The 17,683-nt window shown below is 39.3% G+C and overlaps 1 protein-coding gene across 4 annotated transcripts in view; it reads left to right on the top strand.

The window, feature by feature from the left end:
• nbas.L (NBAS subunit of NRZ tethering complex L homeolog) overlaps positions 1-17,683 on the top strand; it is a 457,628-nt gene that overhangs the window by 330,808 nt on the left and 109,137 nt on the right. For all 4 annotated transcript variants that reach the window (XM_041563562.1, XM_041563561.1, XM_041563560.1 and 1 more), the window contains one exon: positions 4,782-4,859. In XM_041563562.1, coding sequence (XP_041419496.1) covers positions 4,782-4,859 — 78 coding nt within the window. The remainder of the gene's footprint in view (positions 1-4,781; positions 4,860-17,683) is intronic.

Raw genomic sequence — 17,683 nt, 5'->3', positions numbered from 1 at the left:
AGTAGCAGCTCCAATCCATACACATTGCTGATACAGGTGTGTGATTAAAAGGAGACATAAATCCTAAGAATAAATATGTCTCAAAATGTTTTATTTTATATATGGAACTTACTGCAACAGCCTTAAAGGTCAGCAGTCCTATAACAGTAATGATCCAGGCCATCAAACTTGCCCACCGGAGGTCTCCATCTTGGATTTTGTCAGGAGTGTCAGTGATAATCACTGCAATTAAATAAATCTGCTCAGCACATCCAAACCAGAATAAATGCTGAAAGCAGCACTAACATTGGATTTGGAGCTATAATAAAATTGTATATAAGAACAGGGGGTCGTTCCTTTCTCACCCACCCTGCTGTCAATGGTAGGTGGGACATATCTAGGGTGGGCAAATCTTTCAGATATACAAAGCAGTTGCCTCTTACATAATATTTTTTTGTGTAGAGTTTAAATCCAAAGTTTAAGATCTTCCTAAGGAAGTATCCTCCATTTGTTTTTAAAGAAACATATGAATTGCCGAAAAGCCCCCAATACTCCTAGTTGGCTGTAATCATGTCATTGGAGTTCGTAAAAATACAGAAACACAGACATTCCGCGTATGACATTTGTGCCATCCCTAGCCACACTCCGATCCACTTAGATCATATACAGTACCCAGCATCCCCCCAAATGCAGCCTCACTCCACCTTTTTCCAAGTCATTGCACCATTTTTTCATATTTTGGGATGGGGTTAGATTTTAACAGTCGGAAGGTAGAAAAATTGCTCAATAATCTTACACCTCCTTTGTCATCATTGGGATTTTTTGTTTACATTTGCATCTCTAAAGAATTTTAAAGGAGAACTAAACCCCCCAATAAGTCCCTACCTACTACCCTAGATAGTCCCCCTCCCTGCTTTCCCCTCCCTCTGCATAGTTGAAGAGCCGGAAGATGGCTCTCATGAGCTCTGCTGTGCTTACTCTGCACCCATATGTGAGTACTATGTTAGGGGCACTTCCAGGGGTTTATTAACTATGCGTAAGGGGGGGAAGCAGGGAAGGGGGACTATCTAGGGTAGTATGTAGGGACTTTTCTTATTGGGGGGGTTTAGGTTCACTTTTCATAAAGCGACTTAATGTTGTCTCCTTTGGTTTGTTAAAGGGATACTGTCATGGGAAAACATGTTTTTTTCAAAACGCATGAGTTAATAGTGCTGCTCCAGCAGAATTCTGCACTGAAATCCATTTCTCAAAAGAGCAAACAGTTTTTTTTTATATTTCATTTTGAAATCTGACATGGGGCTAGACATATTGTCAGTTTCCCAGCTGCCCCCAGTCATGTGACTTGTGCTCTGATAATCTTCAGTCACTCTTTACTGCAAGTTGGAGTGATATCACCCCTCTACCTTTCCCCCCAGCAGTCTAACAACAGAACAATGGGAAGGTAACCAGATAGCAACTCCCTAACACAAGATAACAGCTGCCTGGTAGATCTAAGAACAGCACTCAATAGTAAAATCCAGGTCCCACTGTGACACATTCAGTTCCACATGACCAGGCAAAATGACCTGAGATGCACCTAAACGCCTATATTACAAGTAAAAAAATACACTTCTTGGTTCAGGAATGACATTTTATATTGCAGAGTAAATTATTTGCAGTGTAAATTGTGTCATTTAGACATAAATACGACATCATAAAAATCATGACAGTATACCTTTAAGCTTTTAAAAGGATTTAATAAGAACAGTACAACCTGGGAATGTGTGGCTAGAAATGTTACAGAGAAAACAATTTCACTGCACTTATGTAATATGTAATAAGGGGCAAATATCCAACTGTAATTTTTTTGTGTGTTTGCTTCTAGTCAAGGAAGCTGTCCCGTTGCCCAAAAAGTAATAAAAGGATTTGCTCTTTGGTTTCCTGCTCTATATTCCGTGCAGCAATTGCTCCTTTCAAGCAGCCCTTATAGTGTCAGAGTTTGTGCTTTGCTCAAGTGCCTGGAACTCATAGGTAGCCAGGAAGGCAGCTGAAAGACAGCTGGCTCTTTAAGTCGCTTCTTTGTAAGGATCTTTTGTCTTCACCGCATCTCCTTCAATGCTGTCAAGACAGGCTGTAAACTGGCCCTTGAAGCAGGAGACGTGTGGCACTTGCCAGCTCCTTTCCCCCTCTTTTTTGCCAGGCATTTTGTGCACTTATTTCTAGAGAAAGTAAAAGGAGCTGTGTGTTACACCACAGGAAATGTTAGGGGCTTATTGAGCCATAAGAATATATTTTGATCCCATTATGTTTAACAATAATGTTATTATGGTTCCATTGCAGAAACCTCTACTTTTCTTTCTAGTGCATTAAATAACAGTGAATGAAACACTTTATAATAAACTTTAGAGGAGTAATCCACTCCAGCTTAAGCCTTTCCCCCCACCGCTCTTTTACGCCAACTCCCCCATTAAAGATGAAGCGCCTTATCTACAATTAAGGCTCAGTGTGGCCCTGTTGGTACAGGATGGAATGAATGGGCTTCTTTAAGTCGACTGTATAAAAAAAGCCACCACAGGAGGACACATAAGCCAACACTCATCTGTAAGAGCCCTAAAGGAATATGTTACTCCAGCTTTATAAAATCAAACAATATTCAGTGCCTGCTGGGTTGTATTACAAGAACTCTATAATCAGCCTACTCCTTTAACTGTTGGGTCTAGCAAAAGCTCATTGGTTCTTTTCAAGCAAAAATTAATGTAGTCATGTTCAAACTGGTGCCATTCATTAATGGTACTTGTGTTCAAAGACACTCGCCTAACACTCCTTGCCTCCTGTTCTCAATCATATACAAGTGCACCTATGGACACAGTGAACCTACTGATGTGTGGGTGACCCACAGGTTGACCACCAGTTGGACCAACCATTGCAGGTTAGGGTTTGGTGTTGGTGAGACTGGGGAAGTATGCTTCTCTGCTGCTCATGAAGATTCCCTGTCTTGAAACCAGAGGCGCACACAAAAGTAGCATAAAGAGTGGGAAGAGGCAGGGTACAGGTTGGGCGTGGATCCTACAATGGCAACATTTTGGGGTTTAGGGTTGGATGTAGGTTAAGGTTTTGTTGTTTATGGTCGGGTGCGGGCTGAGTTTTTCCTGACCCACACATCACTAAGGGGAACCATGGAGCTATTTCCACCACCTTCAAGCTGGAGGTATCTCCAGGCTTCTCACTGCAACTTGCACCAATGTGGCAGCTGACTTGGGCCTAAAGCATCACATGCAGAGGTTGTCTTGAAGCTAAGCTCTGAATGCAGTCACAGTTGGAGCTAGGTGCGTCTTCTCTTCATAGCTGCAATTTCTCTTGAATTATGGAAAAACACTGCCTTTGCACTACAAATTGCACTTTGCACACTGAACTTGTGTTCATAACTGGCTCCTCTGCCCACAAACCACATACACTATGGCCAGTTTTATCAGAAGCCAATTGATCTGCCAGTATGTTTTTGGAGTGTGGGAGGAAACCAGAGTACCGGAAGGAAAGCCACACAGAAACCGGAACAACATAAGAACTCTCTTCCAAATTCTTTCCGAAAACATCCTATATGCCTAGAATGACTGAAACAATAACATGTCAGGGCCCTTGGCAGCAATAATTGACTCCCAGTTGGGTTTTTCTGCTTTCTCTTCCCACCGAGCAATGTAGCTGTACAAGTGATATGGCAGCTGACATGATAATGTTTTGAGAATCGCTTCTTTTGCCTTATTTGCCAAGATAGCGTTTGTCTAGGCGCAGGAGGTTGAATCCCAGCTCCATTCATGCAAGAATAATGCAAATGAAATGTGACATACAGCCAGAAAGAATCGATGATATTCCACATCATGTCTGCATGAAATCCCACACTGTTCCCTTTCAGTGTATTTTCTAGCTCCTTCATGTGCAAAGCATCCACTTTCATAAACAGGAAATATGTCTTTTTATTATTGTTATTATTATTTGTTTTCTTATAATATGCCAATAAAGGCAAACTTTACCTCTCTAAGGAAAACGTATGGTTATTTATACAATTGTAGATTTGTGCCCTATAATGCTACTACCTGTACCATGATATTTTCTGGACAGGATCAGAGGCCTCTAATTAAAACTCTGTTTATTTGGAGTTAAAGGGGTAGTTAAGATTAAAAATTTTGACTTTCAGTATGATGTCAACATTGATATTCTGAGACAATTTGCATTGGTCTTTTTTTTTTTTATTTGTTTTTCAATTTAGTTTTTTGTTCAGTATCTTGCCCATTTAGAATTTCAGCAGCTATCCGATGGCTAGGGTCCATTTTTTCCTAGCAGCCAGGCAGTAGTTTGAATGAAAGAATGGAAAGCAAATAGGAGAGGCCTGAATAAAAGGATAATGAATTAAATGTAACAGTAACAATTAAATTGTAGCTAGAGTTCTTGTCTGCTATGGTCAGCAGTGATGTGTGGGTCAGCAAAAACCCGACCCTAACCTAAGCCCTCCCAACTGAAACCCATCAGTGGGGCACCTCTATTTATAGACCCACATCCGACCTGCTCATCTCTGATGTCACAAAAGGGGGTGGGGCTGCGCGCTCCTATAATTAGAGATTGCTAGAGTGTAAGGTCGTAGGCAGGGAGATCAGAATAAAGAGGCCAACCTGAGCCTACCCACGAACTGGAAGCCGTCTCAAAATCGCCAGACCAGTGGCCCGGCCTACACATTACTAGTTGTCAGTGACAGTTGTGGTGCCAGGATAGTATTAAATGATATGTTGTTTTAACTTTATTTATTCATTGTATGTTCTCTTGTATTCTAGAGGGAATGAATCTGTGAAAGACCCTTTGAAAGTGTTGGAGAGTATTGTAAAAGAGGTTCATCTGAGTATCGAGAGAGGGTAAGTTTTCTATGTTGTAGAATTTTCATTAAACAAGACTGAGCTGGTACACACAAGAGAACTCCTATGCTCATGCCTAATAACAGGGTAAATAAGAACTGTTTGTGTCCCAATGGAGCTTACAATCTAAGGTCCTTATTTTATTCATTTACACCAGGGCTAATTTCATCAGGACCCAGTTAGGTAGATTTTTGGAGTATGGGAAAACCCAAGCAGACACAGGGTCAACGCACAAACTTCTTGCTTATAATGAGATCAGTAACTAGTACAGCTTCCCCCCATGGGAGTGTTGGTCCTCCTCAGATTGTGTAATTAAATACACATACAGAAACACCACTCCTGTCTCTTTTCTGTTTGTTTGTTTGCCCTTTACATGTGTCTATGGAATACAGCCTTTTGCAGAAGTATTCAGACTCTTGACCAATTATCTGATTGGGATCATGGTCTGGCTAAGGAATCCCCAACCTTTTTAACCTGTGATCCACATTCAAATGTAAAAAAAAAGTTGGGGAGCAACACAAGCATGCAAGTTCCAAGGGTGCCAGTACGGCCTGTGATTGGCTATTTGGTAGTTCCTATATGGACTGGCAGCCTACAGGATACTCTGGTTTTTATGCAACCAAAACTTACCTCCAAGCCTGGAATTAAAAAATAAACATCTGCTTTGAGGCCACTGGGAGCAACATCCAAGGGGTTGGTCATCTAAAGATGAACTGTCACCCAAGCTCCAGGTTATCAGCAGACATAACAGAATGTGTGAAATCAGCCAAACAATATGAGGTGCAATGTGAGAATTTGGTCAGATGATACCACCAGAGAGCTTTCTGGACAATGGTCAAAGCATTATGTGTAGTAGAAATGTTATAGTCCACATACCTTAAAAACACAAAAGTACAGTGAAGAACACTGGTGGTAACATTTCTAGACATAAACTAAGTCACATTAAATAAATGATTTTGAATCTTGCTTCCTTAAACCATTGCTTCATGCCAGGCCTGTTCAACTTAAGCCTTCTAGGTGGGATGTTGTCTCTTCGAAAGCGAATCTTCAGCTCCCCAGAGTCTCCTAAAACATCATAGACCTTGTGTATGACATAAATTTTACATTATCGATTTTATCTTTTATGACGCACTAATTATGTCTCAATCACATTTGCACACATTAGGGTCAGTTTAACCGGGCACCAATGAACCTGTTTGTATCTGGTTTGAATGTGGGAGGAAACAGACACAGGTAGAACATGTGCAAAACAGTAGTGCTAACTAGTGAGCCACCATGCAGAATATCCTATAATGTACATAGGGAAAAATGTCCCCCCTATTGTAAAATATAAGGATATTATAATTTACCAAGGAATTTCATGACCATATAAAGGCCAATGTTCCAGTGCTTTTATATTTCATGTAACCCCAAGTTGATTTCTGATATCTTTGTACAGGTATCCATTATCCGGAAATCTCTGAATTACAAAAAGGATTCAATTTTATCCAAATAATCCAAATTTTTTAAAAAATTTCCTTTTTCTTTGTAATAATAAAACAGTAGCTTATACTTGATCCCAACTAAGATATAATTAATCCTTATTGGAAGCAATGTTTACATTATTTTCTAGTAGAGGCTATGAAGATCCAAATTACGGAAAGATACGTTATCCGGAAAACCACAGATTCTGAGCATTCTGGATATAGGTCCCATACCTGTATTATGCATATAATGTAAAATACAGGTATGGGACCTGTTATCCAGATTGCTCGGGACCTGGAGTTTTCTGGATAAGGGATCTTTCTAATTTTAATCTATTTAAAAATCATGTAAACATTAAATAAACCCAATTGGATTGTTTTGCCTCTAATAAGGATTAAAGGGATACTGTCATGGAAAAACATGTTTTTTTCCAAAACGCATCAGTTAATAGTGCTACTCCAGCAGAATTCTGCTCTGAAATCCATTTCTCAAAAGAGCAAACAGATTTTTTGATATTCAATTTTGAAATCTGACATGGGGCTAGACATGTTGTTAGTTTCTAAGCTGCCCCAGTCATGTGACTTGTGCCTGCACTTTAGGATGGAATTACTTTCTGACAGGCTGTTATTTCTCCTACTTAATGTAACTGAATCAGTCTCAGTGGGACTTGGCTTTTACTATTTAGTGCTGTTCTTAGATCTTCCAGGGAGCTGTTATCTTGTGTAAGGGAGCTGCTATCTCATTACTTTCCCATTGTTCTGTTGTTAGGATGCTAAGGGGGGAGGTAGGGTGATATCACTCCAACTTGCAGTACAGCAGTAAAATGATTGAAGTTTATCAGAGCACATGTCACATGACTGGAGGCAGCTGGAAAACTGACAATATGTCTAGCCCCATGTCAGATTTCAAAATTGAATATAACAAAATCTGTTTGCTCTTTTGAAAAATAGATTTCAGTGCAAAATTCTGCTGGAGCAGCACTTTAAAAAAAACATGTTTTCCCATGACAGTATTCCTTTAATTATATCTTAGTTTGGATCAGGTACAAGGTACTGTTTTATTAAAACAGAGATAAAGGAAATCGTTATTAAAATTGTAATTTTTTGTATAAAATGAAGTCTATGGGAGATGGCCTTCCCGTTATTCAGTTTAATAAAAACACTTCCAGCCTTAGTCTTCTATATAATCATGAAACTCCTTGGGGACTTCCTGTATTTTGCTTTGTTACAGTGGGGTTACATTATCCCCCTTTATTATGTGTTTGATTATTTTTAACTAATTATCCATTTTTTCTTGTAAAAGGAGTTAATATTCAATGAGGCTGTTGTTTCCGAGCTAACAAAGCACTGACCCAATTCTTTTTATTACCGGTAAAAGCCTAGAGTTTGTTCTGATTCCGCCATGTATTTATTAATTAATCTGAAGTGCATGGCTCATGGCGGCATTCAAATGAGGACGATAATGTGCTTTTATGCCTATGTAAATGATGGAGTAATGAATGAGATTGCCAGAGGGTGGCTTTTTTTTTTTTTTTTGCATTTTAGATGCGCAACATAAATAACACTTCTTATGTCTCTAATCACTAAGTATGACTGCCAGAGTAATGGGCGCAAGTTAATTATAGAGGCCAAAAGCAGTGCCCCACAGAACCATAAAATGAGAGTAAGCATATATATAGCCATATACACAGTGGCGTAACTAGATGTTGCTGGGCCCCACAGCAAATAAATTTTAGGGCCCCCAACATATCCAGTGTTTGTCCTGTTTTACCAATATATGTTCAAATTGCTCATCAATGAGAGCCTCATGGGGCTCCTGTACCTCCTGGGCCCCCCTGCAGCCGCAGGGTCTGCTTCCTCTGTAGTTACGCCCCTGCATATACATCTATATATATATTTATTCAGCGTATTGTTAACGCTTTCTTTTTACAGAAAAAAGATTATTATTGACCACCTTCCTTTTTTAGATGAATTAAAACAAACTAATGTCTCCCTTGCAGCCCTTCAGTTGGGTCTGCCAGTGTTGGAAGTTGCTATTCAACTTTAGCTGCCCCAATTCTGTGACTGATCCATGGCTGGTTAGGGGGAACTGATAATATTCAGAATTCCAGGCTTGTTCCACTGCCTCTTATAGGGGACCATTCTTGGCATCATCTTGTTGCTGAGCTATTACCACTGTGTTATTCATGATGGGAGCTTAATTACTTACAATTTGCAATCAGTATGTTGGATACCAACAATGCAGAATTTCCTTCATGATTCCAGACTGGCATCAATTCTGGTGGTTGGCACCAGAGTGACGTATTCACCCTTTTATTTCGACAAATTGTGCTGCAACTGTTGATGCAGATCACTGTCCTTGTGGTACAGCCAGGTTTCTTCTAGTCAATAGGTGAAACTTCGAAAATTTGGAACAGGAGGCAGAGGGAAGACGGCAGCACCCAGAGTTGGACTGGGCCAGCGGGACACTGGGAAAAAACCTGGTGGGCCCTGGTTCTCTTGGGCCCCTCTGGCCCCAACCACCCTCTCGGAGCAAAAAAACCAATTGTGCTTGTGTGCGGGGGGGGTTGTGGCTGGGGCGGGAGACCCAAAGGGGAGGCCCTGAGAAAGCAGCCCCGGTGGGCCCGGGCCCCCCAATGCAACACTGGCAGCAGCCATGGCAACTATGTGGAAGTGCAAACATGTTGACATGAGCATCTCTAATGAATGAGATTTTTTGTGCAATTAACTGTTGCCAGACCCAGCTGCACTTGCAGTTTAAAATGACTCCTAATATATTTTCTAGTTTTTCGAGTCTTCCTAGTGGTGAATCATATATGGGTATGGGACCTGTTATCCAAAATGCTTGTGACCTGGGGTCTTTCAAATAATGGTTCCTTCCATAATTTGGTTCTTCATACCTTAAGTCTACCAGAGTAGCAAATATTAAATAAACCCCATAGGCTGGTTTTGCTTCCAAACAGTGTGTGTGTGTAGGAGCACCAACCATCCGGAGAAACAAAGGTGGTGTGCAGGGTCAGGTAAACTAATTGTAAATATTGAGCAGAGAGGAGCGACCCCTAATGATACCGCACCATCCCACCATGTATATCCCAGTGCACTATTGAGCGGATAAAACTTAACTTTTAATGATTTAATAAAATCAGCAGATGTCCAGCACATTTAATTAAAATGAACATAGGCAGTGACGTGTTGTGGAACCCAATATAGACAAATTGCTCCTGGGTTAACTGTAAGGTGTATCGCAAGGTTCTTAGTTAGATGCACCCCAGTCATGGATTCTAGCCAAGGCCCTCACACACCCGAAAATGAGATAGCAGTTCCCCGTGACCGGGTCTGCTATAATGCGACCGGAATTGAGCCTAACCTCCTTCTTATACTGCATAGGTGGTATGAAGGCTGTATAAGCGGAGATTTTTTGTCTGATCCGCCATATAAGAAAAGCTACCTGTCACCCTCATTCACCCAGATCCCACCGGTACAGTGTCACCCTGTTAACCGAACCTCAGACTAAATCGCATCATAGTGAGCTAGCGCGGCTCTCACGAAAATTGGAGCGCTATAGCTAATGCCCCTGGTAGGAGGCTGAGGTATATTGGCACCCCACTTAGAACGGTGCTCCACCCGGAGCCCGCCCTTCCACCGATCTTCCCCTTTCTTGGTTCAAACGCCCTGCCTAGTAATTAGGCGCTAATGATTCTTTTTTAATTATTATAATTCAGAGCTTTCTGGATAACGGGTTTCCCGATAACGGATCTCATACCTGTACAGGTGCTGTAGAATAAAAATATCAGAGTGGAAAATAACAATGTAGAATAAGTCAGCGAATGGGTCAAGCGTGTGAACACTCAAGGCACTGTATTAAGAGTATTAAAGATTCCTGTTGCAGGGGCTACTCTTGTTTCCATGTAACGTTTATCTCAAATATTTTCATAGGCACTAATCAAATAAGAATTGGATCATTGGAAGTTTCCTTGCACTTGAGAAACGTGCCCTTGTTAGCAGCCCTGTGTCTGAGCATCTTTCATCAGTCACTTTATGTTTAGGCATTTCATTTAATCTTTCCCCCCAGTATATTGGCCATTTCTGCTGAAAATCAGTATTTATTAGTCCAAGTGGACGATGTCCGACAAGAAACCTGAATGATAATGAGGGTATTTTACCCAGATCCTTTGCTTTTTCATTATTTATTAGGCTGTTGAACAATATCAAGTCTAAAAAGTGTCCTTTGGTGCCTAATATTTGCCCTTGATGTACAATCTCAATTATAAAACACAGGAGCTGGCAATTTGTACCCTTGCTTATACAGCACACCGGCAAATTATCCTCCGTGCAAACTGAATAAGGCCATTTATCTTCATGTTGTCATTTTACTGCAATTATACACATTCATGGCTCTATTTGCCTTCAGAGGATGCCTGAGCTCATGACATGGGATCATCCTTCCAGGTTAAGGTGAATTCAGTTGGAATGTCAGCACAAGAAATTACTTTTTCCGGTAATGGGAGACAAGATATGAAATATCAACCGTGTAATAGTAGTAGGAATCCAACAGGCAAATTGAGATAAATTGTGTATTACGTTTTACACCAGACTAGAGTGTAAAATTAAATACTATTAATAACCATGCAATTAACCCTGAGCTCTTTCTTTGTAATTAAATATACCAATATGGAATCTTTTATCCGGAAACTTGCTACCCAGAAAGTTCCAAACTACCGGCAGGCTGTCTCCCCTAGACTCCATTTTATTCAAATAATTAAAATTTGGCAGTCGAATATCGAGGGTTAATTAACCCTCTATATTCGACCATAAGTAAATTTGCCCCTTAGTATTTCCATGAGATTGTTACTGGCTATTCCAGCTATTTCCAGCTTTGGGATATAAGTTGAAAAATAAGACTTTTTTTTTTTTTTTTTTTTTTTACAAAAACCCAAAAATTTTAGTTTCTTTATTTTTAACCCGAAAATTCAAGTTTTTAACTGAAAACTTGAATTTTTTTCGGGAAAACGCAACTCGACCTTTGATAGATCTGCCCTTAACTGTCATATATTTTTCAGTGGAGACTTTATTAAAAATGTAATTTGCCGTACCTGGCTTGATTTGAAGTTGCCAAATGAAACATTAAAGGAGAAGGAAAGGCTAAAATTAAGTAAGCTTTATCAGAAAGGTCTATATAAATACACCAGTTAACCTTCAAAGTAATGCTGCTCTGAGTCCTCTGTCAAAAAAAACACAGCATTTCTTTCCTTCTATTGTGTACTCATGGGCTTCTGTATCAGACTTCCTGTTTTCAGCATAAACCTCCAGGGCAGGGCTTGAGCATGCTCAGTTTGCTCCTTTCCCCCTCCCTCCTCCCATCCCTGCTGTAATCTAAACTAAGAGCTGTTAGTGAGCAGTGAGAGACTCGGGCAGGAAGTGATGTCACGCCAAGCTTATATGGCAGCTTCTATCCTTAACAAACAGAGACAGTGTCTAGAGCTGTTTACTCAGGTATGGTAAAGCATTCTGCAGAATAAATATAGCATTCTAACTTGCACTATTATTGCTAATCTGTTGGCAATAAACTGTCTTGGAGCTTTCCTTCTCCTTTAAGTGATTAAATCTAGCTTGTAATTGGATAACATGAAGTTTTATGCTTTCCACGTCAGTGTCTTGTTCCCAGCATTTGAAGTACACACCACCGAAATGTCACTGTGTGAATTATATGGAGGCAGCTGACATTTCATGCTCACCTTTATCTGTTGTCTGTCTCGTGTTTTCCCTCATTAAAATGGAGATTAGTATGTACTTTTAGGCTATTGACAAATTGCTTGGCTAGAAAACAGTATCTCCCGCAGAGAGAATAAGGGGCTTCTCGACAAAACATTTTACTGCACTTCAACTAAACTGCCTGCATTGATTGGAGTTCACAAAGTCAGCCACATAATCAACACATTATTAAAATAAAAACAAAACTTTGAAAGGCTTGTGCTATATATATATGTATATCTAGCAAAAGATTGAAAAACAATTAATCATTGTATATATTCAATCTTTATAATGTCACTTTTTGAAACGAAAAAAAAAAAAAACTGAAATCTGGGGTATGGATCACAACATGCCTATAACATTTTGGCAGCTGGGCGACATTAAAATGTAAGGTAGACCTAGCTTTGTTTTGATACTTCTAGTAGGTGGTCAATGATAATACATGGACTAGAACAATCACTGGGAACTTCTTCTTTGTCTACATGATGGGGTTGGTTTATATTCAGATTTCACATTTTCTCACAAATCATATTATTTTACTCTAAAAATGTTTTGTTTTGTTTTTTAATTTCTCAAACACGAGGTCTAAAAATTCAAGACTTTAAAAAACACGAAAAACTCAATACAAAACTTCTCCAAGTAGAAGCAGTCGAGATCCCCAAGAGGTCAATGGAAGCTGGGCTGATCCTATTTTCAACCGTTCAGACTCTTCGGGGGGAATTCACAAAAGTGTCGGGAACGAAAAAATTTCTTTAAAATGTCGTAGCAACAGCCGACAAATTCACAGAGCATTTCTCCGCCAATTTTCCGACATGTGCGACACTTTTGAATTAGTGTCGTTAAAAGTGGGCGTGGTTTTTTCGGCGCCACTTTTCCCGCCATTTTTATGAATTACTCGCAAACTCATTTTTTTTACTGACAATTTTTCAGACACTTTAGGCTCTCCAAAATGAAAATGTCAGACAAATTGTCGTTTAAAAAGTCTTGGTAAATGTCGTTTGTACGATGAAAAGATATACGACATTTTAGAAAATTGTCAGACTTATGAGACATTCAGAGATGGTAACATCTGCCTTTGTGAATTTGCCGTTCATACGACATTTTACAAATTTGTCGACCGCCACTTCTGGGTTACTTTTTTTACCGACACTTTTGTGAATTCCCACCTTAGAGGTTTTTGGATTTTCTTCCCCACTGGTAATGGTCTAAAAAATGCGAAATGTTTAGGTTTTAGGGATATTCGTATATTTTAGCGCATCATTCTGCTCCTTTTTTCTGTTCATAATTTTAATATTCTGATGGAATAACTTGCGGTTCTGCAATGGGCCCAAAGCCATATATTATATATATATATATATATATATATATATATATATATATATATATATATATAGATATATAGATATATATATATATAGATATATAGATATATGGACAAACAATCCCTGTTTTGTTTATAGGGTAAGGCATTTTTTAGTAGCAGTATGCACAAAATGTCGCTGTCTTAAATATATTGATAATGGGTTGAGTGCAGAGGACTCTTGTATTTGACTATATATATATATATATATATATATATATAATGTTATGTTAAAGTGGCACTACACCCTCTGTGCAGGACTTGTGCAGAACATACTTTTTGCCTGTTGTTTTAATTTATTAAAAAATGCAAATTTATCAAAAAAAAAATATTTCTTGAGCTAAACCGGGCAAACTGAAGCATGAAGCATGTTTTCAACCTCCTTGGTTTTGAAAGGCAGTTAATCAGATTACCAAAACACAGATAAACCACCTGCATAAGGGCCCTGGCACAGAAACTTTTTGTCGCAAGCTATTTGAAAATACCCGCCCATTCCAGACGTAAACAAAATGGGTAGGGTGAAGCAGGCCTAAGTACATGAATACATTACAGGCGTGGTGGGTGGAGGACAAAGTCTGACTTGCACCCGCTTATGACCTGCAAAGGATGTGTTTGGATCCTGTAGGTTTCTGCTCAGCCAGTACATTACTCGTCCTTTCCCCCTCTTTGGCATATTCAGAAGAACATCCTGTGTCCATTTTTGTTCAGCTGTACTTTTAATTTACTCATTTTACAATCTTTGTATATTTCTCTGTAAGCAAAATATTAATGGGTCATGGTAACTGGTTCATCATACTCTTTATTCCTTTATAAATGACCAGACTACCATTCCCCCGATGGGCATAGTTGTATAAAAATATTATGCACAATAATACTCTGAACAAAGCTTGCCTCCCACGCTGCACACACCATGCTCGGTCGCTGATTATTTTCCAACAGTGCTGTTTGCTGTAGATGTGTAGATTGATATTAGAGCCCCTTCCTGTTAAAGCCAATTGACCCGACAGTCAGTGAATGTCACTGGGGAGAAGACTGAGCAGCCTGGATGCTCTGTGATGTATCTGCCTCGACTCAAGACAGCAAAATTGAATGCGTCTAAAAAGAAAACGTTGTTAGGGTACATACAATGATATTTTCCCTTTTAATGTAATTACAGAGGGCAGAACAAATATCCACTACAGATCCGCATTTACAGCATGAAACCGACATGGCATTTATGTCAAAGGCCTGTGCTGTGTTTAGTTCTAGTGTTTCGCATTGGTTACAAATAATAACCTTAAACATGTCCGTATTATATGACTTACCGTATATACAAAGCATGTATCATTTTGGCCTGTTCAATCTGATCTTTCTACCTAACTTTTCATTAATTCTTCTCTTGGATATTTATTAGTTGTTCTATATAACTTGAGCCACATTTAAATTGTAATATAAAAAAGAAGAGCCAGGGGCAACAAATAAGTGGGTCATCTAAACACCTGGATGGCCCAAAATAGAATATTTTACATGGATACAATTATTCTCTCTGTCCTAGATAGAACACAAACACTTTTTAATTAACCTTTCATATGGTTATTCTTCTCTTTGCATTATTTCTTACTGTCTCTGTGCTTCACAAAAAAACACTTAAAAACGAGGTCATCTGTAGGGGTCTTGGGTGTGAGCTGAAGTTTCTCCCTAATACTCAGTTGATTAGTCACCTGCATTTCCTTGAGAGCAATTTTGGAGATGCTTAGTGATTTATTTTATCTGCCTCTAAGTCTGATACAACTTCTTTCCATTTTGCCCAGGATTAAGCCTCTACCCATCTGTCACAACTCTTTATGCTAATAAATGGAAGCATCTTGGCTGATAAATATGGAGCGGAGACAGGTGGACATATAAAATGCTCAAGTTTAGTTAAAATAATGCAAAATTGGCAAATGCTGTTTACTCAATAGTTCTGGGTTGTTTAGGTCAGTCAAATAGTAATTGTGCTCCTCCATTTTCAAACAAATCAACAAATTCTCAGTTCATTTGAGATCATGGCTTTCTGAGCTATTGTAGGACATTCACATTCTTGTTCTTCAGGTACAGTAATGGTACTTTGGTCGCAAATCTCTACATATTTTGCAACTTTGGTTGTTATTTTATTAAGATGCCCTATCACTACTGAAAAGAAACAATACCGTCCCCCACTGCTGCCACTGCCATACTTCACTAAAGATGGATACACCATTTCTAGATCTTCTTAACACTAACCTTCATAGGAAGGTATCACAAAAGAAGGCATTGTTACAATATGAATGTTTTTTTTTAAAAAAAAAAACAGAAGTGCAAGTCAGATGTTCTATGCCAAAGTTCAAAGCAATATTTGTGGAGCAAGTCTAACCTCAAAATAACAATATGGTACCTTCACTGAAGTATGGTGGTAGCATTAATCAGGGAGGCTGCTTTGCATCAGTAGGGACTGTGCATCTTGTTATAAATTACTGCAAAAATGTGTTAAATTCTTCTTCGTAATGTCTACATTAATTATTCTTATTCTAAAACTTTTTTGGGGGTAAAGTTAATCTTTCAGCAGGACAGTGATCCCAAACAAAAGACCAAAGTAGCCCTGGAGTGGCTCAAGAACATAAGGGAATGTCCTACTATAGCAAAAATGGTGTGTTTTTTGTTTTGGACTTGACAGGAATTGAACCTGGGTGGGGAGCAGCAATTGAATAGTCTGAGTTTGGCTGTAAAAGGTAGACAGGGCAGGTCAGTTGTGGACGTGTCCCCAAAATACTTGATAAGGGGGTTCACACATTTTGCAACTACCTTCTTGACAGATCTTAAGGGATTAAAGGATACTTGAAGGCCAAAAGTAGTCATGCTCTTGGCTTTAGGCAAAGACTGTGAATACATTCATAGAGGAAATTTATTTTGTGGCCCACCACTTGCCTAAAGTAAGCCATTTTCCTGTCTGCATATCTAGACATTCTGCCTGATGCATTCTTATTTTTCTAACTGCCAGAAAACAAGATATGGTTATTAACAGGATGAGAGTAACCTTCATGCTAATGAGCTTTATAAAGCATTCCATGCTAACATGATAGTGAGTAGTTTTCCCTTTGTTTGGAGGTAAATTAAGCAAAACCCAGTTATTACAGATATAATGTGTTCTAGCTAATGCTTTTTCTTCAGTGTCTTAATTTCCAAAAAAAAAAGTTTGTTTATAGACACACACTATCCTTAACTAAAAGGCTGCTAAGATTGCACCTCGGTATCCTTGGCAGGCCCCATGGGGGGTGTCCCCTAACCCCCTTGGACATAACGCCACTATATGTTGATAATGATGTAGATGCACCATGGTAGGTCGCCTGTACAAATGCATTTAAGTAGGGAGAATATGCTTTTCTGTTAATTTTCAATTTTTACTCCTAACCATTGGCAGCTGAGAATTTGAATGAAAGTAGAGGTCTAGTCAGTATATATTATTATTTTGAAAGTTAATTGTACAGAGAACTACATTTTTGGTTGTGGAAATAATACACCTGCTTTAATGCTCCAATCCATTTACCATCCAAGTAGGTTTGCCTGCCCTATGTTTTTAACCTCATTATTAGCTTGGTGTGATGGGATTTTTAACCAAACAGAATGTAAGTGCACATGCCAAAAGTATATAGTAAACCTAAGACTAGGGCCAGAAAACCGCTAGCAGAAATCCACTGGCTGATTTCTACCTACCGCAGGCAGTAGCCTCCTCTTTCTTACTCATTGAATCGGCTCAGCGCAAACAAACTTTGGCAGATTTTGGCTCAAAATGCAGAGCAGGTCTTCACCAAAACCCGCTGAGTCTGTTCATGCCCAGCTGATTCATTGAGGAAGAGAGGAGGTTGCAACCCCCATGTAGCCCTAGCCTAAACCAAATTTTTGTTCACAAAATTCCATGTCATTAGACTGCAAGCTCTATAGCTCAGAGGTGCCCCATGTAGAGCATCCCTGTGGGTCAGAGGTGCCCTTCAATACTCTGGACTGAGGTTTTTTAGAACTTGTAAGGCAGGACAGGTCTGAATTCCAACTAGATCCACAGAGCCTACTCTGATCCCCCTTAGGAACTGCTCAGAAATCAGGTTAGTTACTTTCTAATAAACCAATGGCACTTGATGTAGTTTATGCTACTGCCTGAAAGCATTACAGATTATGCCTAAAAGGAAAACTATACCCCTCAAACAATATAGGTCTCTATAAAAATATATTGCATAAAACAGCTCATATGTAAAAACCTG

Source organism: Xenopus laevis, chromosome 5L (genome assembly GCF_017654675.1).
Source record: "Xenopus laevis strain J_2021 chromosome 5L, Xenopus_laevis_v10.1, whole genome shotgun sequence".
NCBI lineage: Eukaryota > Metazoa > Chordata > Amphibia > Anura > Pipidae > Xenopus > Xenopus laevis.
The sequence above is the reverse complement of the archived record's forward strand: the minus strand, read 5'-3'. Positions and strand labels throughout refer to the sequence as shown.